This window comes from Bombina bombina, chromosome 1 (assembly GCF_027579735.1).
Source record: "Bombina bombina isolate aBomBom1 chromosome 1, aBomBom1.pri, whole genome shotgun sequence".
Classification (NCBI taxonomy): domain Eukaryota; kingdom Metazoa; phylum Chordata; class Amphibia; order Anura; family Bombinatoridae; genus Bombina; species Bombina bombina.
The window spans coordinates 1,544,283,920-1,544,309,499 of record NC_069499.1 but is presented as its reverse complement, the minus strand read 5'-3'; the positions used below and the strand labels follow the sequence as shown (position 1 = coordinate 1,544,309,499).

Sequence of the window (25,580 nt, the reverse complement as noted above, 5' to 3'; positions counted from 1 at the left end):
TTCTAAATGATTTGTCCTCTCTGCTAAATCTGGATCAAGAGACCAGAGATTCTCTTCTCTTGTGGTTGTCTCGGGTACACCTGTCCAAGGGTATGACCTTTCGCAGGACAGATTGGACAATTGTATCAACAGATGCCAGCCTTCTAGGTTGGGGTGCAGTCTGGAACTCCCTGAAGGCACAGGGATCGTGGACTCAGGAGGAGAAACTCCTTCCAATAAATATTCTGGAGTTAAGAGCGATATTCAATGCTCTTCTGGCTTGGCCTCAGTTAGCAACACTGAGGTTCATCAGATTTCAGTCGGACAACATCACGACTGTGGCTGACATCAACCATCAAGGGGTAACCAGGAGTTCCCTAGCGATGTTAGATGTCTCAAAAATAATTCGCTGGGTAGAGTACCACTCTTGCCACCTGTCAGCAATCCATATCCCAGGCGTGGAGAACTGGGAGGCGGATTTTCTAAGTCGTCAGACTTTCCATCCGGGGGAGTGGGAACTCCATCTGGAGGTGTTTGCTCAATTCATTCATCGTTGGGGCAAACCAGAGTTGGATCTCATGGCGTCTCGCCAGAACGCCAAGCTTCCTTGTTACGGATCCAGGTCCAGGGACCCAGAAGCGACGCTGATAGATGCTCTAGCAGCGACTTGGTTCTTCAACCTGGCTTATGTGTTTCGACCGTTTCCTCTGCTCCCTCGACTGATTGCCAAAATCAAACAGGAGAGAGCATCAGTGATTCTGATAGCGCCTGCGTGGCCACGCAGGACTTGGTATGCAGACCTAGTGGACATGTCATCCTTTCCACCATGGACTCTGCCTCTAAGACAGGACCTTCTGATACAAGGTCCTTTCAATCATCCAAATCTAATTTCTCTGAGACTGACTGCATGGAGATTGAACGCTTGATTCTATCAAAGCGTGGCTTCTCTGAGTCAGTCATTGATACTTTAATACAGACACGAAAGCCTGTTACCAGGAAAATCTACCACAAGATATGGAGTAAATATCTTTATTGGTGTGAATCCAAGAATTACTCATGGAGTAAGGTTAGGATTCCTAGAATATTGTCCTTTCTCCAAGAGGGCTTGGACAAAGGATTATCAGCTAGTTCCTTAAAGGGACAGATTTCTGCTCTGTCTATTCCTTTGCACAAGCGTCTGGCAGAGGTTCCAGACGTCCAGGCATTTTGCCAGGCTTTGGTTAGAATTAAGCCTGTGTTTAAACCTGTTGCTCCCCCGTGGAGCTTAAACTTGGTTCTTAAAGTTCTTCAAGGAGTTCCGTTTGAACCCCTTCATTCCATTGATATTTAACTTTTATCTTGGAAAGTTCTGTTTTTGATGGCTATTTCCTCGGCTCGGAGAGTCTCTGAGCTATCTGCCTTACAATGTGATTCTCCTTATCTGATTTTTCATGCAGATAAGGTAGTTCTGCGTACCAAACCTGGGTTTTTACCTAAGGTGGTTTCTAACAAGAATATCAATCAAGAGATTGTTGTTCCATCATTGTGTCCTAATCCTTCTTCAAAGAAGGAACGTCTTTTACATAATCTGGACGTAGTCCGTGCCTTGAAGTTTTACTTACAAGCTACTAAGGATTTTCGTCAACCTCTCTTTCCTTTTGGCTTCGGAGCGTAATACGCCTAGCCTATGAGACTGCTGGACAGCAGCCCCCTGAAAGGATTACAGCTCATTCTACTAGAGCTGTGGCTTCCACCTGGGCCTTTAAAAATGAGGCCTCTGTTGAACAGATTTGCAAGGCCGCGACTTGGTCTTCGCTTCACACCTTTTCCAAATTTTCCAAATTTGATACTTTTGCTTCTTCAGAGGCTGTTTTTGGGAGAAAGGTTCTTCAGGCAGTGGTTCCTTCCGCTTAATCCTGCCTTGTCCCTCCCATCATCCATGTACTTTAGCTTTGGTATTGGTATCCCACAAGTAATGGATGATCCGTGGACTGGATACACTTAACAAGAGAAAACATAATTTATGCTTACCTGATAAATTTATTTCTCTTGTAGTGTATCCAGTCCACGGCCCGCCCTGTCCTTTTAGGGCAGGTCTAAATTTTAATTAAACTACAGTCACCACTGCACCCTATGGTTTCTCCTTTCTCTGTTTGTTTTCGGTCGAATGACTGGATATGACAGTTGGGGGAGGAGCTATATAGCAGCTCTGCTGTGGGTGATCCTCTTGCAACTTCCTGTTGGGAAGGAGAATATCCCACAAGTAATGGATGATCCGTGGACTGGATACACTACAAGATAAATAAATTTATCAGGTAAGCATAAATTATGTTTTAATTATCAATTGAGCTGGATACTCTCTAGGTAACAAGATAATAGTGTTCTTAAAGGGACAGTATACTGTAAAATAGTTTTTCCCTTAATGTATTTTCAATGACTTGTTATACCAGCTGCAGAGTATAAAATGTATGAGCAATTGCATTTTCAGGTTTATTTGTGTATATGAAATAGCTGGTTTTGAGCTTTGAAACCACAACCTATCAAAATTGGTTGAGCTTGCAGGTAAAATCGGATCTCTTTAATTTATCACTTTGTTTACACATACACTTCCTTATCTTATATCTTTCTGTAAACCAAAGCCCAATACTTAAAGGGAACCATGAAAAATTATCATTTTATTAGTTATCTATTCTTGAGCCACCTGGAGAGTAATTTCTTCTGCTGGCTGTGTTTACATAATGTGGCAATAGCCTATAATTAAGTATACAAACTTTCAGTATAGGTAGGGATACCACAGACTAAATTACCTATTTCAAATGCCAAAATAAGGGTAAAGGAGCAATTTGTAAACAATTTAATACACTCCAGCAGGTGAAATGGATCATCGAGAACAAATTAAAGAGAAGAAAATTTTTTGGTAAACTGTCCCTTTAAACACTAAATACATTTTATAAGCATAGTATTGAGGTTATTTCCTGCCTCCCTCTAGTCATACATGCCGCCATATTGAAAGCTAGCTTTCACTACATTCCAGTGTTAACAAGAGCAGCAACTTTTAGGTACCTGCAGTGTAACTTAGGTTAAATAACAGCAGCACCAATAAAGGCAGGTGCATGAAATGTGTTTAGTGTCTCTTTAATGAAACTGCCCCCCGCAGTACATGTTTTGGGTCTTAATCACTTTGTATTTTTTTTTATACCATATTAGATTCTTTGCATCTAGCATCCATCTATACTGTACAATGGTTGTCTTCCACCCTGTTCTGTACCATGTCCCTCTCACCTCTTTGGCTTTGCTGAGTCCCAGCCATAGTTTGAATCTTTTTACCAAGAAGTCAATCATCTCGTAATCTTGAGGTTCCAGTGATGGAAAGTAACTTTCGGCTCGAGCTTGGCGATACCCACTAAGCACAGATGCACACAGGAGTCTCCGGGTCAGCCCCAGTAGGCAGGTTCCCACCAAAACAAAGAAGGCCAGCAAAGGGGAGTTTTGTAAGAGTGGCCCAAGCCTTGAGAATTTCAGAAATGCTCCCATTAATGTAGTGAAGCGCGTTGTGCCAGTAGCCTGCGGAGAGACAATACAGTTATAGTCTTCTGAACACTGGGCATGTTTCACAAAAAGGTCTCTCCAGCATTTGCACTTTATATATTTTTCTAAGCAGCCAGTTCACTGATGAATGGAGAGATGTGACCTTAAAGGGACAGTCAAGTATAAATTAAACTTTCATTATTCAGATAGGACTTTTAATTTTAATTGACTTTCCAATTTTCTTTTATCATCAAATTTGCTTTTTTCTCTTGGTATTCTTAGTTTAAACTAAACATAGGTAGGCTCATATGCTAATTTCTAAGCCTTTGAGGGCTGCCTCTTATCACATGCTTTGTAAATCTCTTTTCAACACAAAGAGACAGAAAGTACATGTGGGCCATATAGATAACACTGTGTTCAGGCACAGAAAGTTATTTAAGATCTAGCACAATACAATGCTAAATTTAAGACAATAGATAATAAACAGTCACAGTCATGTGATCAGGGGGCTGGAAGAAGGTTCCTAGATGCAAGGTAATCACAAAGGTAAAAAGTACATTAACATAACTGTGTTGGTTATGCAAAACTGGGGAATGGGTAATAAAGGGATTATCTATCTTTTAAAACAATAACAATTCTATGGTTGACTGTCCCTTTAAGTGAATCTACTACATAAATTTACATTGGATGGGGGAAGTTGGGGAGACTCAGCAAAGTCTCCTTAATGCTTAGTATCATTGTAACCAAAGTGCCTTAAAATGGTGTAAGAAGGACACTACACAAATCTACAGATTGTCTTTAAAACTATATATTCATCAATTAGTGGTCATATAAATTGCACTTTGTGGTGTAGATCATTGTGTTAAAGGGACAATCTACACCTTAGTCATCTTAAAGTCTTAAGCTGCAAATGTCCAACTGCACCCTATCTATATCATGCAGCAGTAACAGTAAAAAAGTTATTTTAAAATGAATATTGTTTCTGGTCACTTTAAAAAGGCTGCCAAGCTCGCCCACTGATGGGCTGACTAAGTTGTAGACTGTCCCTTTAATAATGTATATGGGAATTTACAGGCTGTCCAGTAAGATGTAAAAGTGCGTCTGCTCTGAAATTCCTTTTTTGAATTATGCCGTGATATGAAAACGGTTAGGAGCCTTTGACCTACTATTACTTACCACATACACAGAGTGTGCAAGTGCAATGATGAAGAGAGAAATGAGACAGCTGCATCCTAGAATCTCTATCGCTACCGCCTGAAGTGTCTTCCCAAAAGCAGCCCACCGGCGCACAAATCTCAGCTGCTGTGAGGCCTGAAATAGAACAGTGTTCTGAGAACCCAGATACTACTGCTGCTGTTGACCTTGATATATTTGTTCTGTGAGATTGGCCCCTTGCATTCACTGTTGGTAATTATTTCAGAGCCTGATTTCACACTTACCTATCATTTAAGAGCTTGTACCTTGCCATATGCATTGGCTGACTGGCACCAGATATATATTTATTTATTTTTCATTTATATTTGAAACTAGTATAACAAGAAAATATCACCTGAGGATCTCTAGGTAAAACAGGAAGATATTTTACCTCAAAAATGTGTGCAGTGTAAACAGTTATACTTCAGCTGCTGTCCAGTTGCAAGTTGAAAAACACAAAAAACAATAGCCAATCAGCATCAGTAGTGCTGAGGTAATGCTTTGCCTTTGCTGTGAACACAGAAATCTTACTTAAACTGAATAGGAAAATAACATGACTGTGCCTGCACATGTCAGATGCTCACTCCCTAGCTTGTCCTGGGACAAGTATCCTGACTGGCTTGTTAAAGTCTCTTTACAGTGGGGTGTGAATACTAATGAAACATGAGGTAAAATATCTTCCTTTTTACATAGAGATGTTCAGGTGATATTTTCTAGTCCGCTTTTTACAGCTATGCTGCATCAATTTCAAGTGCTACAACATGTTTGTATCATGTCCCTTTCATTTTGAGTTTAAAGGGACATGAAACTCTAAAAATCTTCTTTCTTGAGTCAGATAAAGTATACAAATTTAAACAACTTTAAACAACTTTCCAATTTACTTGTATTTTTTTACTTGTATTTTCTAAAGTGCTTCGTTCTCCTGGTATCCTTTGTTGAAAAGAATACCTAGGTAGGTTCAGGAGCTGAGAGTTAGCTACCGATTGGCGCCGGGCGGCTGCACATAAATACCTTCTATCATTGGTTTACAGATGTGTTCAGCTAGCACCCAATAGTGCATTGCTGTTTCTTCTAAAGGATACCAGGAGAATGAAGTAAAATTGATAATATAAGTAAATGTAAAAGTTATTTAATATTGTATGCTCTATCATGAAAGAATAATTTTGGGTTTCACTTCCCTTTACATAAAACAAAAAGCCTTGTTTACAATAGACTAAAACAATAAGGGTAGATAACGAGTGGTGCACTATTGTTAGTGCGGGACACTATAAGAAATATTGTGACAGCGTTAACTTGCGCACATATTACAAGTTGAAAGCAAAGGGTGAAAAAATGTACAAAACAACATAAATACATTAAAATAAAGTGTTACACTCATATATACAGTTTCTGATAAAAAAAATAAATATTCATATATATTTTTTTATAAGGGTTAAAAGGTATATGGTATTTGGTTGTAAAGGGCTATAATATGTGTATATGTATATACTGTGTATATATATATATATATATGTGTGTGTGTGTCTAAATATGTGTATGGGTCTATATATGTGTGTGTGTGTATATATATACATACATATATACACAAACACACACACACTTTGGAGCCCTTTCCAGTCAAATACCTTAAAACATGAAAATCATTTTTCATCAACGTGGTCGCAATATCTGAAGTCCACTTGTTAGCGCACATCGGATTTCGCTCGCAAGCAAACAATTTACTTTCAACTTGTAATACAAGCTCTAACCCGCCATGCATTAAAAGCTTTCTTTGAGCTTTGTTTACGCTCGAGCGAAAAATAATTTAGCACGTCACTTGTAATCTAGCCCTAAATGTGTTAATCAAATGTAGTCCAGAGTTTTTCCTGCCCTTTTCCCAATGTATTTTCTTCCTCTCATAGTTTTGTATTGTATAGTGTTTGGTTACAAGGAATAAATGTTATTAGGGCAAGCTCTTGATGCAGTAAACAGTGCTAGTCAGACGCCAAAATATAGGTGAAAATACAGATCATAAATGAATAAGTAATGAAGGTGGCAGTGCAACTTTACAATATCTATTAAACTGAAATACAGTCTGTTTTATTTATTTATTATTTCTCTTGTTAAGTGTATCCAGTCCACGGATCATCCATTACTTGTGGGATATTCTCCTTCCCAACAGGAAGTTGCAAGAGGATCACCCACAGCAGAGCTGCTATATAGCTCCTCCCCTCACTGTCATATCCAGTCATTCTCTTGCAACTCTCAACTAAGATGGAGGTCGTAAGAGGACTGTGGTGTTTTATACTTAGTTTATTTCTTCAATCAAAAGTTTGTTATTTTTAAATGGTACCGGAGTGTACTGTTTATCTCAGGCAGTATTTAGAAGAAGAATCTGCCTGCATTTTCTATAATCTTAGCAGAAGTAACTAAGATCCTTTGCTGTTCTCACATATTCTGAGGAGTGAGGTAACTTCAGAGGGGGAATAGCGTGCAGGTTTCCTGCAATAAGGTATGTGCAGTTAAAATATTTTTCTAGTGATGGAATTTGCTAGAAAATGCTGCTGATACCGGATTAATGTAAGTTAAGCCTCAATACAGTGATTTAATATCGACTAGTATCAGGCTTATTAATAGAGATACATACTCTTATAAAAGTGTATTTTAAAACGTTTGCTGGCATGTTTAATCGTTTTTTACATATGTTTAGTGATAAAACTTATTGGGGCCTAGTTTTTTCCACATGGCTGGCTTGAATTTTGCCTAGAAACAGTTCCCTGAGGCTTCCCACTGTTGTGATATGAGTGGGAGGGGCCTATTTTAGCGCTTTTTTGCGCAGAAAAAATTACAGACACAGACTTCCAGCTTCTTCCTGCATGATTCAGGACTTCTCTGAAGGGCTCAAAAAGCTTCAAAATCGTATTGAGGGAGGTAAAAAGCCACAGTAGAGCTGTGGAAGTTGTTGTGACTGTTTAAAAAACGTTTTTGTCATTTGTTATTCCGTTTTTGGTATTAAGGGGTTAATCATCCATTTGCAAGTGGGTGCAATGCTCTGCTAACTTATTACATACACTGTAAAAATTTCGTTAGTGTAACTGCATTTTTTCACTGTTATTTCAAAATTTGGGAAAATTTGTGTTTCTTAAAGGCACAGTAACGTTTTTTTATATTGCTTGTAAACTTGTTTTAAAGTGTTTTCCAAGCTTGCTAGTCTCATTGCTAGTCTATTTAAACATGTCTGACACAGAGGAACCTACTTGTTCATTATGTTTGAAAGCCATGGTGGAGCCCCATAGGAGAATGTGTACTAAATGTATTGATTTCACCTTAAACAGTAAAGATCAGTCTTTATCTATAAAAGAATTATCACCAGAGGGTTCTGTCGAGGGGGAAGTTATGCCGACTAACTCTCCCCACGTGTCAGACCCTTCGCCTCCCGCTCAGGGGACGCACGCTAATATGGCGCCAATTACATCAGGGACGCCCATAGCGATTACCTTGCAGGACATGGCTGCAATCATGAATAATACCCTGTTATCTAGATTGCCTGAAGTAAGAGGCAAGCGCGATAGCTCTGGGGTTAGGAGAGATACAGAGCGCGCAAATGCTGTTAGAGCCATGTCTGATACTGCGTCACAGTATGCAGAACATGAGGACGGAGAGCTTCAGTCTGTGGGTGACATCTCTGACTCGGGGAAACCTGATTCAGAGATTTCTCATTTTAAATTTAAGCTTGAGAACCTCCGTGTATTGCTTGGGGAGGTATTAGCTGCTCTGAATGACTGTAACACAGTTGCCATTCCAGAGAAATTGTGTAGGCTGGATAGATACTATGCGGTGCCGGTGTGTACTGACGTTTTTCCTATACCTAAAAGGCTTACAGAAATTATTAGCAAGGAGTGGGATAGACCTGGTGTGCCTTTTTCCCCACCTCCTATATTTAGAAAAATGTTTCCAATAGACGCCACTACACGGGACTTATGGCAGACGGTCCCTAAGGTGGAGGGAGCAGCTTCTACTTTAGCAAAGCGTACCACTATCCCGGTTGAGGACAGTTGTGCTTTTTCAGATCCAATGGATAAAAAATTGGAGGGTTACCTTAAGAAAATGTTTATTCAACAAGGTTTTATTTTGCAGCCCCTTGCATGCATTGCGCCTGTCACGGCTGCGGCGGCATTCTGGTTTGAGGCCCTGGAAGAGGCCATCCAGACAGCTCCATTGAATTAAATTATTGACAAGCTTAGAACGCTTAAGCTAGCTAACTCATTTGTTTCTGATGCCATTGTTCATTTGACTAAACTAACGGCTAAGAATTCTGGATTCGCCATCCAGGCGCGTAGGGCGCTATGGCTTAAATCCTGGTCAGCTGGCGTGACTTCAAAGTCTAAATTACTCAACATTCCTTTCAAGGGGCAGACCCTATTCGGGCCTGGCTTGAAGGAAATTATTGCTGACATTACTGGAGGCAAGGGTCATACCCTTCCTCAGGACAGGGCCAAATCAAAGGCCAAACAGTCTAATTTTCGTGCCTTTCGAAATTTCAAGGCAGGAGCAGCACCAACTTCCTCCGCTTCAAAACAAGAGGGAACTGTTGCTCATTCCAGACAGGCCTGGAAACCTAACCAGTCCTGGAACAAGGGGGCAAGCAGGCCAGAAAGCCTGCTGCTGCCCCCAAGACAGCATGAAGGAACGGCCCCCTATCCGGAAACGGATCTAGTGGGGGGCAGACTTTCTCTCTTCGCCCAGGCGTGGGCAAGAGATGTTCAGGATCCCTCGGCGTTGGAGATCATATCTCAGGGATATCTTCTGGACTTCAAAGCTTCTCCTCCACAAGGGAGATTTCATCTTTCAAGGTTATCAGCAAACCAGATAAAGAAAGAGGCATTCCTAAGCTGTGTGCAAGACCTCCTAGTAATGGGAGTGATCCATCCAGTTCCGCGGACGGAACAAGGACAGGGATTTTATTCAAATCTGTTTGTGGTTCCCAAGAAAGAGGGAACCTTCAGACCAATCTTGGATCTAAAGAGCTTAAACAAATTCCTCAGAGTTCCATCATTCAAAATGGAAACTATTCGGACCATCCTACCCATGATCCAAGAGGGTCAGTACATGACCACAGTGGACTTAAAGGATGCCTACCTTCACATACCGATTCACAAAGATCATCATCGGTTCCTAAGGTTTGCCTTTCTAGACAGGCATTACCAATTTATAGCTCTTCCCTTCGGGTTGGCCACTGCCCCGAGAATTTTTACAAAGGTTCTGGGCTCACTTTTGGCAGTTCTAAGACCGCGAGGCATGGCAGTGGCTCCGTATCTAGACAACATCCTGATACAGGCGTCAAGCTTTCAAATTGCCAAGTCTCATACAGAGATAGTTCTGGCATTTCTGAGGTCGCATGGGTGGAAAGTGAACGTGGAAAAGAGTTATCTATCACCACTCACAAGAGTCTACTTCCTAGGGACTCTTATAGATTCTGTAGAGATGAAAATTTACCTGACGGAGTCCAGGTTATCAAAACTTCTAAATGCTTGCCGTGTCCTTCATTCCATTCCACGCCCGTCAGTGGCTCAGTGCATGGAAGTAATCGGCTTAATGGTAGCGGCAATGGACATAGTGCCATTTGCGCGCCTGCATCTCAGACCGCTGCAATTATGCATGCTAAGTCAGTGGAATGGGGATTACTCAGATTTGTCCCCTCTACTAAATCTGGATCAAGAGACCAGAGATTCTCTTCTCTGGTGGCTTTCTCGGGTCCATCTGTCCAAGGGTATGACCTTTCGCAGGCCAGATTGGACGATTGTAACAACAGATGCCAGCCTTCTAGGTTGGGGCGCAGTCTGGAACTCCCTGAAGGCTCAGGGATCGTGGACTCAGGAGGAGAAACTCCTCCCAATAAATATTCTGGAGTTAAGAGCAATATTCAATGCTCTTCTAGCTTGGCCTCAGTTAGCAACACTGAGGTTCATCAGATTTCAGTCGGACAACATCACGACTGTGACTTACATCAACCATCAAGGGGGAACCAGGAGTTCCCTAGCGATGTTAGAAGTCTCAAAGATAATTCGCTGGGCAGAGTCTCACTCTTGCCACCTGTCAGCGATCCACATCCCAGGCGTAGAGAACTGGGAGGCGGATTTTCTAAGCCGTCAGACTTTTCATCCGGGGGAGTGGGAACTCCATCCGGAGGTGTTTGCTCAACTGGTCCATCGTTGGGGCAAACCAGAACTGGATCTCATGGTGTCTCGCCAGAACAGGAGAGAGCATCAGTGATTCTGATAGCGCCTGCGTGGCCACGCAGGACCTGGTATGCAGACCTAGTGGACATGTCATCTCTTCCACCATGGACTCTGCCTCTGAGGCAGGACCTTCTAATACAAGGTCCTTTCAATCATCCAAATCTAATTTCTCTGAGACTGACTGCATGGAGATTGAACGCTTGATTCTATCAAGGCGTGGCTTCTCCGAGTCAGTCATTGATACCTTAATACAGGCACGGAAGCCTGTCACCAGGAAAATCTACCTTAAGATATGTTGTAAATATCTTTATTGGTGTGAATCCAAGAGTTACTCATGGAGTAAGGTTAGGATTCCTAGGATATTGTCCTTTCTCCAAGAGGGTTTGGACAAAGGCTTATCAGCTAGTTCTTTAAAAGGACAGATCTCTGCTCTGTCTATTCTTTTGCACAAGCGTCTGGCAGAAGTTCCAGACATCCAGGCATTTTGTCAGGCTTTGGTTAGGATTAAGCCTGTGTTTAAAACTGTTGCTCCCCCGTGGAGCTTAAACTTGGTTCTTAAAGTTCTTCAGGGAATTCCGTTTGAACCCCTTCATTCCATTGATATTGAACTTTTATCTTGGAAACTTCTGTTTTTGATGGCTATTTCCTCGGCTCGAAGAGTCTCTTAGTTATCTGCCTTACATTGTGATTCTCCTTATCTGATTTTTCATTCAGACAAGGTAGTTCTGCGTACCAAACCTGGGTTGTTACCTAAGGTGGTTTCTAACAGGAATATCAATCAAGAGATTGTTGTTCTATCATTGTGTCCTAATCCTTCTTCAAAGAAGGAACGTCTTTTGCATAATCTGGATGTAGTCCGTGCCTTGAAGTTTTACTTACAGGCTACTAAAGATTTTCGTCAAACATCTGCCCTGTTTGTCGTTTACTCTGGACAGAGGAGAGGTCAAAAAGCTTCGGCAACCTCTCTCTCCTTTTGGCTTCGGAACATAATACGCTTAGCCTATGAGACTGCTGGACAGCAGCCCCCTGAAAGGATTACAGCTCATTCTACTAGAGCTGTGGCTTCCACCTGGGCCTTTAAAAATGAGGCCTCTGTTGAACAGATTTGCAAGGCTGCGACTTGGTCTTCGCTTCACACCTTTTCAAAATTTTACAAATTTGATACTTTTGCTTCTTCGGAGGCTGTTTTTGTGAGAAAGGTTCTACAGGCAGTGGTTCCTTCCGTTTAAGTTCCTGCCTTGTCCCTCCCATCATCCGTGTACTTTAGCTTTGGTATTGGTATCCCACAAGTAATGGATGATCCGTGGACTGGATACACTTAACAAGAGAAAACATAATTTATGCTTACCTGATAAATTTATTTCTCTTGTAGTGTATCCAGTCCACGGCCCGCCCTGTCCTTTTAAGGCAGGTCTAAATTTTAATTAAACTACAGTCACCACTGCACCCTATGGTTTCTCCTTTCTCGTCTTGTTTCGGTCGAATGACTGGATATGACAGTGAGGGGAGGAGCTATATAGCAGCTCTGCTGTGGGTGATCCTCTTGCAACTTCCTGTTGGGAAGGAGAATATCCCACAAGTAATGGATGATCCGTGGACTGGATACACTACAAGATAAATAAATTTATCAGGTAAACATAAATTATGTTTTTGTATATTGTAAGTCTGCTCTGTTAATGTCACTGTACATTGTCACCTTTATCATGGTCAGCAGTAGTAGGGTTGCTGTAAGTGCCACCTTTACCCGTGATAGCAGTGCTACTGTATACAAGCTGACAAAACTACTGTCACTGTCCTTTCTTACCTTTATTATGGTCAGCAGTTGCAGGGTTGCTGTAAGTGCCACCTCTACCCGTGATAGCAGTGCTACTGTATACAAGCTGACAAAACTACTGTCACTGTCCTTTCTTACCTTTATCATGGTCAGCAGTAGCATGGTTGCTGTAAGTGCCACCTCTACCCATGATACCAGTGCTACTGTATACAAGCTGACAAAACTACGGTCAGTGTACATTGTCACCTTTATCATGGTCAGCAGTAGCAGGGTTGCTGTAAGTGCCACCTCCACCCGTGATAGCAGCGCTACTGTATACAAACTGATGAAACTACTGTCACTGTCCTTTCTTACCTTTATCATGGTCAGCAGTAGCAGTATTGCTGTAAGTGCCACCTCTACCCGTGATAGCTGTGCTACTGTATACAAGCTGATGAAATTCCCAGAATGTTCCCGATAATGATGCATGTGATGTTTAGTCAACCAAGTTCTGACCAAGTGTAGAGTGCCGGCTGCCCCTGAAACCAAACCCAGCAAGAGGCTTGTCCAACAGGGGCTATGACGTTGGACAGACCAGGTCAGGAAAATCACCTCAGCAGACAAAAAACAGAGAGCTGCAAATATCAAAGACAGCTGAGAAGAAAAATAATGGTCAGTGATGTGGGAACAAGGGAAAGGGAACTTTTTGAAAATTAAGGGGAACATTGGTACTTACAGCTAGTGCCAGAGGTAAGTTCAAGTCATTACTCAGCTCCAAGAGATGGAACGGGAGGATTGAGATGAAGGGATCTGCTGTACCATCTTGTGAGAGATCAATGCGCAGTATGGTGGAAATGTAGAGGTGGACGTCTTTGTGATATTGAGTGATTTCGAGTTCAAGGACTCTGAAGAGGAGAGAGACTCATTATCATGATATTATGTGCGAGGAATTAGAGAGAATCATTATCATGATATTATGCACGAGGAATTAGAGAGATTCATTATCATGATATTATGCGCAAGGAATTAGAGAGATTCATTATCATGATATTATGTGAGAGGAGCGAAAGATTCATTATCATGATATGTGCGAGGAATTAGAGAGATTCATTATCATGATATCATGTGCGATGAATTAGAGAGATTCATTACCATGATATTATGTGAGAGGAGCAAAAGATTTATTATCATTATGTGCGAGGAGTAAGAGAGATTCATTATCATCATGTGCGAGGAGTGAGAGAGATTCGTTATTATGACATTATATGCGAGGAGCGAAAGAGATTCATTATGTGAGAGGAGCAAAACATTAATTATCATGTTATTATGTGTGAGGAGTGAGAGAGATTAATTATGATATGTGCAAGGAATGAGAGATTTATTATCATGATATTATGCATGAGGAGTAAGATAGATTCATTATTATTATGTGCGAGGAGTGAGAGAGATTTATTATCATATGTGTGAAGAGTGAGTAAGATTCATTATCATGATATTATGTGTGAGGGGTGAGAGAGATTCATTATCATTATGTGCGAGGAGTGAGATTTATTATCATGATATTATGTGCGAGGAGTGAGATTTGTTTTCCTGATATTATGTGCAAGGAATGAGAGAAATTCATTATCACATTATCAATCATGATATTATGTTCTTATCACCAGTTCCAGGGATTCTTCCTCTTATAAAAAAAGGTTTCACTTACAAGAAAATACTTCATGCATTGCCAAAATATTTGTTTTTGAAATCAACACTGTAATTTTGTTAGCACAGTATTCAAGGTTTTGCAACTCAAGAGCAGTTCACAAATACACCTCTTGAAAAGCCTGATTGAATCCATGTTTCTGGTCTCCTTTTCTGTGATTGATGAAGGACAGATGTAAATGAACATGTGATCTGAATGAACAAATCACTGTGTAGAATGTTACAAGCTCAGGTAAATTTCCCCATTCTTAACCCCTTTTGTCATGTGCATCCAATGCCGTGTGCAGATGACAACCACATGTTTTTGCCCTGGGGTTCCCCCTTCCAGTACAGATCTTATAGATGAAAGTTTACCAGACCCCTCCATACACCCATTACGCCTGTTCATTATTTTCAGCGACTCCAGTTTGAATCTACCACTTTTTTTTATCTCAGCCTAACTGCTCCATCATCTTTTTGGAATTTACTTCACTCATTTATTTTTTTTCTTCTGGTGTGAGATTACCAGAGGCAGATTACTTGTCAACAAAATTATTTGGAATTTAGCAGCCACATAAAATATTGAGGAGCCAATTAATTATTTTAAATGAGGATAAATATAGAAGGTTCCCAAAAGATAAAAAGTCAAACCTGGCCTTTTTAAGAACTTATATGGCATCAACATGACAGTACCTTCCTGTGAACCAGTTTTTGGCTTTCAGAAGTTGCAACATTTTCTGTGTCACTTTGGTGCTGTTCCCCAGCTCTTGACATGAGTCCAGTGCTTGACTTAAAAAAAAGGGCTCTTGTTTAGTCATTGGACATGATACATTATAGATATTTATATACTGTCTACAGTAAATAGGAAAACTTACCCAGTATAGTCATCTGAAAAACTCCTCTGGCGAGTACTGATGCAAGGTTCTGGTTCTCTGCAGTTAATGAGTGAATACAGAGCTAATAGATTTGTAGCTGCGGATTTCAGGGAATAAGGATGAATTTGTCCTGGAAGAGAGAAGAATGGAAAAGTGCGTTGAGTAAGGAAACTGGAATAGCAGGTTTCTGCTTGATTTTAACAATGGGGTATATAATGTTGTTCACTATAAACCTTACAGATGTCACGTGGTTCAGTTTGGAGCAAAGGTGTATAGCGTGGAAGACAATTATTTGTAGTGAAAGAGTATATGAGGTTTATGGAACGTGTATTGTGACTAGAAATTGGCTTAGCACTGAAGTGTGAAAAAAGGCTTAGCAGGAAAATGGTTAATATGCTTCCAGTCTTCAGAATATAAAATATATGGGAAATTGCTCTTTCAGTTTATTTTGTATATAAAATTGCTGTGTTTGCTTATTGAAAACACAACCCATTTAAATGGGCAGAGCTTGCACAAACTGCAAATCTCTATCATACTAAAAAAATGTCAATACTTAGAGAGACCAATTGAATGTAAACAGTTTACTACCTCCCATCCTCAATGGGATGCGTCTATCTACAGGCAAAATCAACAACAAAATAAAGGTAAATTAGCTATTTGTATCGAAAAAACTCCAGTGAGTAAAATGTATAATTGGGGATGCATTACAAAGGAGAAACATTTACAGTACCAAGTATATTTAAATAGAAATGGTATTAAATAAATGCATTGATTACCACTTGATGCTGTAAATGTAAACATTTTAATAATGTCAATATTTTAAGTGCAAGTGTAATTATTTTTCTTTGTATTTCTTCACATATTTTGGTTTGATGAAAATAAATTATTAAGAAAGCTTACTATTGGATGCAGTACTGGACTTGCACAGACGGGGCACTCCTAGCAATACCACACGTGGGTTATTGTACAAGTGAACTGGTAACACCAAGTCCAGCCAACGCCACATGTCAGTAACACTATAAAAGAGAAAAAGCACAAGGTCAGGGTGTCCACCACAACCAATCTACATGTCTAGCGTGTTCTTAAAACTTCATCATTAGGATCCTACCTGTGGATTGTATTAAAGTTCTTGGCAGCAGTGGTTTCCCTGGTAACCGACTGCCTTAAGGTAGTATGAAGAAGGCGGATGTTGTTGTCATGGGAACAGCTCTGATAATTCACCAGTAACACCAGAAGGAAGAATACCATGTTACCCACACAACTCTGCAGACAAAAACATAAATGTCCAATGCACAAAACATATTGTCAGTATCATTTAAAACGTCCATGATTCAGAAAGCGCATGCAATAAAAAATAAAAAAACTTTCCTGTTTCATTCCATTATCAAATTTACTACATTCTTCTGATATCCATTATTGAAGAGGATATTTAGATATGTCCAATAACCAGCACGAATCTTGGACACTATGGTAGCTGTGTTTGAAATGTTATACAAATTCCTATAGAGTTAAATAGTCACCAGTTTCACTCATAGAACACCCCATTCTGCTCCATATGAGGATACAGCCAGTGTCTGGAGCATACGCAAGATACTTAAAGGGATATTCTAGACAAAATTGCTAACCACAAGGATGCATTTCGGTTTTGAACAGAAGCATTTTTGTAATATACACGCATTAGCAAAAATGCTTCTAATAAAAGCTATAGCTGTTTCAAAAGAGTATTTAAGTATGCACCGTGCACCAGCATTTTAAACACAGGACTTGCTCAGAGAGCCTAATGTGCTTATACATTCTAGTAATGACTCAATTTGTTAATTGCTGACATGATACAAGCCCCACTGATGATAGGAGCAGCTGCAATATTTCAAATGTAGGTACAGTGAAAATATCTAGCTATGCTTCACATGCACGTGCAGAGAAAAACGTTAACAATAAAACAGTGATAACATTTACTAGAAGCATTTTTGCCAATACCTGTATATTGCAAATAGGTTTCTATTCAAAGATGTAATTAGTCTTTGTGCATTTAAATTTTGACCGGAATGTCCCTTTAAGGTTTAGATATTAATTAGGTAGGTGTGTATAGATAGATAGATGATAGATTAAATGCTTGTCCTTTGTCAAGAAAATGGTTTGTTTTATGCTGCATCTTTCTAGAGTAAACTATTAAAGGTATTTACTTCTGACCAGGTTGTTTCATACATTAGCCAGCTTTATATAAAACACAGTTCTTGGCCTGATGATTGGCTGCATTGCTTGCATTCCCAGTCATGTCTGCAATTCCACTGATACAAATGATCACCTTAATTAGGCTCCTCAGTGCCCGTATTCTTCGTGCTTCTTCCTTTGCTTGCAGAAGACTGAACCCACCAGGTGCTCGGACAGTAACATTGTCTTTAGTTATGCTCCTAACAAGTGGTTCCTCCACCAGCCCCTCAGCCTCGCTAAGCACAGGGGGGCGGAACAATGCTATGCAAAGGGAGAGTAGCACCGCCTACAAGGAGCACAGAGAGTAAAATCAGACAAGCCAATAAAAAGGGTTCGGACAAGAGGCACAACCAATGAAACAAGCATATCAAATAATGATATTAATTAATGCAAGCAACAGTAAGCCACATACTAGTCTTATTTTCTTGTTAAAGGCACAGTCTACTCCAGAATGTTTATTGTTTAAAAAGATAGATAATCCCTTTATTACCCATTCCCCAGTTTTGCATAACCAACACTGTTGTATTAATACACTTTTTACCTCTGTTATTACCTTGTATCTAAGCTTCTGCTAACTGCCCCCTTATTTCAGTTCTTTTCACAGACTTGCATTTTAGCCAATCAGTGCAGAATCAAAAATAATTCAACGGGCATGAGCACAATGTTATCTATATGCCACACATGAACTAGCACTGCCTGTGAAAAACTGTCAAAATGCAGAGGCAGACTTCAAGGGCTTAGAAATTAGCATATGAGCTTACCTAGGTTTTTAACTTTCAATAAAGAATACCAAGAGATCAAAGCAATTTTGATGGTAAAAGTAAATTGGAAAGTTGTTTAAAATTGCAGGCCCTATCTGAATCATGAAAGTTTACTTTTGACTAGACTGTCCCTTTAACAATGATACTGGTCTTTCATATATCTTTTCAATAGATAAACAGCAAAATAAAATATGCATATTAAGCATTTGCGTTCATTTTTGGATAAATGCAAAAGAATTGCATTAGAAATATGATAAACAAGCAGTCCCTTTAACAAGTCAATGAAAAAGAGCATGGGACATAATGATTCTGTAGATGTGTTCATTTAGTTAAATTCAAATCATTACTCTTAAAGGGACATTAAACCCAACATTTTTCTTTTTATGATTCAGATAGAGAATACAACTTTCAAATTTACTTCTATTATTTAATTTGCTTCATTCTTTAGATATCCTTTAAAAAAAAATAGTAATGCACATGGGTGAGCCAATCACACGAGACATCTATGTGCAGCCACCAATCAGCAGCTGCTGAGTATATTTAGAGATTTGCATAAACACCTCCTGTTTCCCATCCTCCTACCCATCTAGATTGTAAGTTCCCACGGGAATAGGGCCCTCAATTCCCCCTGTATTTGTCTGTAAAATGTTGTCTCTTATTGTATTGTTTCTCCGTTGTACTTTTACTTTTGTACCCATGGGCAGCGCTGCAGAATCTGTTGGCGCTTTATAAATAAACAATAATAATAATAATTAGATATGCTTTTCATCAAAGAATATTAAGAGAATCAAGCAAATTAGACCATAGAAGTAAATTGGAAAGTTGATTAAAATTGCATGCTCTTTGTAAATCATAAATTAAAGAAATTGGGTTTCATGTCCCTTTAAGGCAGGAAAGCCTTTGAATTTAACACTATTCAATAATGACCCAGCAATGTCCTTGTCAGTTAATGGATTACTGTGTCAGCCAATAAGTATGCAAACTTTACGTTTATTCTTGGCCAATCCTGACCCCATTAAAAAAAATATTTAAAAATTATGTTTTTGTGCTGCTGCTGGCTTGTAACAGTAGCAATAGCTACTACTTTAACTTTATTTAAAGGGGCATGGAACCCACATTTTTTATTTCATGATTCAGATAGAAAATCCTATTTTAAAAAATCCAATTTACTTCTATTGTCAAATTTACTTTGTTCTTATGATATTCTTTGTTGAAGCGATATCTAGATAGATAACGTGCACATGTCTGGAGCACTACATGATAGAAAACAGTGCTGCTATCTAGTGCTCTTGCTAATGCATAATATATTTGCCGAACTGCTGCCATATAGTGCAGCAGACACGTGCACACTCCTAAGCTTACATTCCTGCTTTTCAACAAAGGATAACACGAAAACGAAAATAAATAGCTAATACAAGTACATTGAGAAGTTATTTAAAATTGTTTGTTCTAAATGATTAATGAAAGAAAATTCTGGGGTTTTATGTCTTTAAAGTTTAAGCTGCTGCCCCTCCTCTGCCCCACAGGAAATAAAGGGTAAACAGATTTTTATTAACAAACAAATTCTGAATGTCACCATGAGCAAATAGCAAACCAAACAAATTATTATTTATTTATTTTTTCTGACAGTTGATCTGGTACAAAACTTTGGTCTGAGCATGTGACTGATACATATCGTGCTGCGGGCAACATTTTATGCAAATCTCTATAATAGAAACACTATGAAATCGAGGGACAGCAGATGGCTCCATATTAGCAACCTATAAACCGTTGTAAATCTAAACAGTTGGCAAGGAGTTATTTAGCACAGTGCTTTGTAGCCAATGGATTCAGCTATGTACATGATAGCTCCTCCCCCTGCACGCACCTGACCTGGGTGATGATCTCTTTATTGGGAAGCCCAATTTTTTTCCAAAATTCAGATAGAACATGTGATTTCAAACAACTTTATCATTTACTTCTATTATGATTTTTTTTTTACGTTCTCTTTGTATCTCTTGTTGAAAAGCAGGGACATATGCTTAGGAGCCGGCCCATTTCTGGAGCACTATATGACAGCAGTTTTGCAAGAATGTTATCAATTTGCAAGAGCACTATATGGTAGCTCTATTTCCTGCCATTTAGTGCTCCAGATACTTACCTAGAATATAATGGGAAAAAGGCCAATTTAAAAATAGAAGTAATTTGGAAACTTCTTTAAAATGGTAAGTTCTGTCTGAATCACAAAAGAAAATTTTGGGGTTTCATATCCCTTTAATGAATGACCAGAACTATAATTAATCAATCAGAAATGTTGTTAACCCTCCGATCCACAATCATAACTGATTAACCAATCAGGGGTTCTAAATGTTCTATAATTTTCTTTGTTGAAGCGTAAACCTAGGTAGGCTCATAGCTCTGAGGCATGTATGATTGCATTGTATAAGATTACTACAAACATTGCTGCCATAGAGTAGTAAAGACACGTGCATGCTCCAGAGCTCCTATAAGCCTACCTAGGTTTACTCTTCGACAAAGATTTAGTGTATGGTTAACCAGAGGATCGGGTAGCAGTGAAGGATTGGGTTAGTGGTATGTGGTTAATTCAGTGTTATGACTCTTGCTATCAATAATAACTGTCCCTCCGATAGATAACTTCTAGGTCAGTGTTTACCAAACTAATTCAGGCAGGAAACTTTATTAGTGTTTAATAAATAATGAGCTGCAACAGCCAAAACCAACACTCAAGTAACCTTTTAGCTTCTGTCATGACCACAAAATATCAATTTCACAGTACAAAACGAGTGAGTCCTCTCTCCAAACTCGCACAGTTCTTTCCAACGTCTTAAAATGGCTACTCAAGACTCGATGATCTAAACTTCACCAGATCAGACGTGGTTTATTCTCACTGACCCAAGGGCTGCCCTGCCGGAATAATTGTAAAAAAAAGTGCAGTCTCCTATTGAAAGTAAAAGAGCTCGCTGGAAAGGGACACTTTGCTTCGTGGAGCACAGCCACAGTGAGCAGGGGTGGACTTTAAAAATAAAATCCTGCAGCCAATATAAATTACATTACGCTGCTTTTTGTGTATAGCACTTACAATCACCTATATTTTAGTTGTGTTTGTCTATTAAGGTTATAAGTATTTTGAGTATTTTGAGAAAAGCTTGCCGTCTTTTAGTTGGTGAAAAAAACTGTGGGATCTGTAGTGGGAAAATCTTTACAGAATTACGCTCAGATTAGAGAGATAATTTCATTCACGCCCATTTTAGGAAAAAACAATTACACTTTTGTGCATATTAGGATTTCTAAGTTATTTTTGCACATCGAATGTACTTAAATTATAATTTACACTCTGCATATCTAATACAATCTAGTGCAGATCAGATGAACACTCAAGAGCATCTGTTAAATATTATAATAGACATACTCGCAAATCGAGCGGAACTCTGTTGTGCTGGGAGTTTGCAGTGACCCAGCTCACTGATCCACGTTTGAGGCTATCATACCCACAGCTTCTTCCAATAATGAAGACTTTCTGGCCGCTCTTGTAAACAATACAATTTGTTTGTTAAAAAGTTAAAACATAATAAAAGATGAGGTATTAACAAAGTAACCTCAAACAAATTAGCAAACACGCTACGCGTTTCGCTGCTAGCTGTTTCCTCAGGTGTATCATTGGGCCCTGTAGAACATACACTTCCACCTTTTTATCTCTGTGCATAATGTAAGTGAAATAAACTTTTAACGGCACCGAACACAAGGGGTCTATGGAATATAATTTGGTAAAACCTAGTCTATGTGACCCACATACCACAAATCATGTACAAAGCTCTGGAACAGACCATAATTGTAACTAATTTAACCGGACAGATAGCTCAGCATGCTAAGGCACTGTGGCTGAGCTCTGTAGCAACCCAAGGGTTGCAGGTTCGATCCCCGGCAAGGTCCACTCAGCCTTTTATCCTTCTGAGGTCGATAAAATGAGCAGCCTTGAGACCCATACGGGTGATTAGCCGCGCTTTACAAGTACCCAATACATACATACATACAACTGAGAAGGGGAAGAGTGGTACATCTGCAATAAAAGAGCCTTCCTTACCTTGAGTGGCTCCAGAATAACAGCAGAAGTGAGCAGAGAACAGAAGGTAGAAATGAGCCACATTAGGAAACCGTGGCTGGAGAGAGAGGAGACGTACAGCACCGTGACCACAATACAGGCCGCAGCCAGGGTGAACAGCACTGGGTATATCACCCACAGCATCCAGGGAGGGAATAGCCAGCCAGGGGGGCTCCAACGAACACCTGGAACAACACAAATAATTATTTTTTTAAATGTATAGAAAGAAATTACCAGGGGTAGAGGTATACAATGTGAATGGTAAAAAAAAACAAGAAATTATACCAATAAAAGAAAGAAAGCACATGGCAGTAATTTGTCACTGTAGGTTTCTGTTTATGGTCATATTATGGCTGTACAGTAAGTTTAATGAAGTTATGTTAGAGAGGAAGGAACTTAAAGGAATAGTCTAGTCAAAAATAAAATTGCATGATTCAGATAGAGCAGGTCATTTTAAGCAACTTTCTAATTTGCTCCTATTATCATTTTTTTGTTCTCTTGGTATCTTTATTTTAATGTAAGTTTAGGAGCTGGCCCATTTTTGGTTCAGCACCTGGGTAGCGCTTGCTGATTGGTGACTAAATTTAGACACCAATCAGCAAGCACTACACAGGTGCAAATTGTTGTCATTTACAGTTAAAAACAATTCTCTAAAATCAGAAAAGGCTTCAAATTTACACTATTCAACAACAATCTACCAATGTTCTTGTCAGTTGGTTTATACTTGTCAACATGTGTAGTAGCTTGAATTATATATATATATATATAAATATATATATATATACTGTGTATATATACTGTATATATATATATATATATATATATATATGTGTGTATGATCTTTTTGTGCTGGCTTGTAGCAGTAGCACTAGCTGTTGACTTTATTTACATTTGTGCTGCCCTGAATATGTTCCCCAAAGAAAATAGTAAGTGAACGTTTTTTCATTAACAAATGAATTCCAAACAACCCTGCAAGGGAATAACAAAACGTAAAGGACTAAGCCCTATAGCGCATTGATTGTATTTGTATTACAAAAGCTCAGGGACATTAAACACCTCAGGATATTAATATATATTGTTTAATTACATGTAGTAAAACAACTTTATATTTTCATTATTTATTTTGCTCTCCTTTCATGTAATTTAATTCTGAATATTGTGAGCTTTCCAATTCATGTTAAACATATACGTGCAGACACAGCTATATTGCACACAATCATTGGTTGCACACTCTAGTAAGCCATTTATAACCATTCCTAATTGACCTCAGCAGAAAAGGTAACCTAAGTTACAATATGGTGGCACGCCCTGCTTTATGGACATTAACTTTACCCTTATTTTTTCAATATCTAAACAATTGTCCCTTTAAGTTTTGTACTTAAGCACAATCCAAAATACCACTTAAAATGTAGCTCTTTTTAATAACTGAAGTAATCCAATATTATTATTATTATTATTATTAATAAAGGGACAGTCTACACCAGAATTTTTATTGTTTAAAAAGATAGAAAATCCCTTCATTACCCATTCCCCAGTTTTGCATAACCAACACTGTTATATTAATACACTTTTTACCTCTTTGATTACCTTGTATCTAAGCCTCAGCAGACTGCCCCCTTATTTCAGTTCTTTTGACAGACTTGCATTTTAACCAATCAGTGCTGACTCCTAGGTAACTCCAAATGCGTGACATAGTGCAGAATTATATAACATTATATTAGCGTTAGCTTTATGCAATCTAATATTGCCTGTAAATTTTTATAAAAAAGACCCGCTCTCTGTCCTCTACTGAGCACGTCTGTTTTTATCATAGAGCGCATCTGGCCAGTTGTCTAGTCACAGCCCGGCTTGACCGCGCCATTATTCTCAGTGCAGCTCGCTCCTGCTCTGTCTGACAGCGGGAGCGAGCTGCACTGAGAGTAATGGCGCGGTCGGGCCGGGCTGTGACTAGACAGATGGCCATATGCGCTCTGTGATAAAAACAGACCCGCTCAGAAGAGCACAGAGAGCGGGTCTTTTTTATAAAAATTTACAGGCAATATTAGATTGCATAAAGCTAACGCTAATATAATGTTATATAATTCTGCACTATGTGCAGAATTATATAACATTATTTTTTAGGTTTACTAGATGCTTTTACTAGATGCATTTTTGCCAATTAATGTATATTGCAACTATGTTTCAATTCAAAGATTTAATTAATCTATGTACGTTTACATTTTGACCGGAATGTCCCTTTAAATATATTTCTGTGAGCAGTAACCACAACACAATATCAGAACGGCACTGCTGTTCCTGCAAGGAAACTGACAGTCACCCAATTAGCAGTGGTGGTCACATAGCTGGGTCAAGCAACCACCGCTGGTGATGGGGTCAACAAGAAATTCCACTCGAGACCAGCAGTGCCCTGCGGATCTTGAGTGGTAAATAAAACTATATGCTTTGCGTTAAACAAATAGAATTTCAGGGTCGCTAGTGCTAAAATGACATGCTCTAATCAATTGAAGTATGTAATCTTTCCACTACAATGGCCCCTAAAGTCTCCTATAACTGCCACTTCTCTGACTGCACTTACCAATATGTGTGTTGAATGGGGAAGGTGGCGTAGAAGGTGCATCAGAGCAATACTGGAGTTCCGAGTATTTACTGGTCACCTCTGAGACACAAGAGGAAGAGTCAGACCAGTGTCTGTCTTCAGACCATTGTGCATGTTCTGACCATGGACTGCAAAGATCTTCAGAGCTGTAGAAGAAAAGACAGATGTAATGAGGTGTGGTGTGTGCATATTAGAGAACCGGTGACTAGCAAATCTTACAAGCAAGTTACAGATACAGAATCAGTGCACAATACAAGAGTAAAGCAGGTGTGCTCAGGCTAACAGCCAATTATATTTCAGAAAAAGATGCATTACAAATATAAAGCACTATTAGCTAATAACCTGAGCAGACAAAGTCAAGTACTCAACAACTGGTCTATATAAAACTTTTGACTGCTTACAGGGAAAACCATTATCTACTCGCACAAGGAATTTAAAAGGACATACAAATGAAATGTACATGAGTGCACTTGTATTTTAACCCCTTAATGACCACAGCACTTTTCCATTTTCTGTCCGTTTGGGACCAAGGCTATTTTTACATTTTTGAGGTGTTTGTGTTTAGCTGTAATTTTCCTCTTACTCATTTACTGTACCCACACATATTATATACCGTTTTTCTCGCCATTAAATGGACTTTCTAAAGATACCATTATTTTCATCATATCTTATAATTTACTATAAAAAAAATTATAAAATATGAG

At 39.2% G+C, this 25,580-nt stretch overlaps 1 protein-coding gene across 1 annotated transcript in view; it reads right to left on the bottom strand.

Annotated features, from left to right (window-relative positions):
- The window catches only part of LOC128667110 (polycystin-1-like), a 248,997-nt gene that overhangs the window by 4,761 nt on the left and 218,656 nt on the right, over positions 1-25,580 (bottom strand). Inside the window, exons 36-46 of the mRNA XM_053722016.1 lie at positions 24,856-25,022; positions 22,263-22,465; positions 17,515-17,706; positions 16,318-16,472; positions 16,110-16,225; positions 15,210-15,339; positions 15,028-15,123; positions 13,388-13,556; positions 13,027-13,305; positions 4,663-4,797; positions 3,241-3,522 (exon numbers count right to left, since the gene is read on the bottom strand). Of these exons, the coding sequence (XP_053577991.1) occupies positions 3,241-3,522; positions 4,663-4,797; positions 13,027-13,305; positions 13,388-13,556; positions 15,028-15,123; positions 15,210-15,339; positions 16,110-16,225; positions 16,318-16,472; positions 17,515-17,706; positions 22,263-22,465; positions 24,856-25,022 (1,924 nt within the window). The remainder of the gene's footprint in view (positions 1-3,240; positions 3,523-4,662; positions 4,798-13,026; positions 13,306-13,387; positions 13,557-15,027; positions 15,124-15,209; positions 15,340-16,109; positions 16,226-16,317; positions 16,473-17,514; positions 17,707-22,262; positions 22,466-24,855; positions 25,023-25,580) is intronic.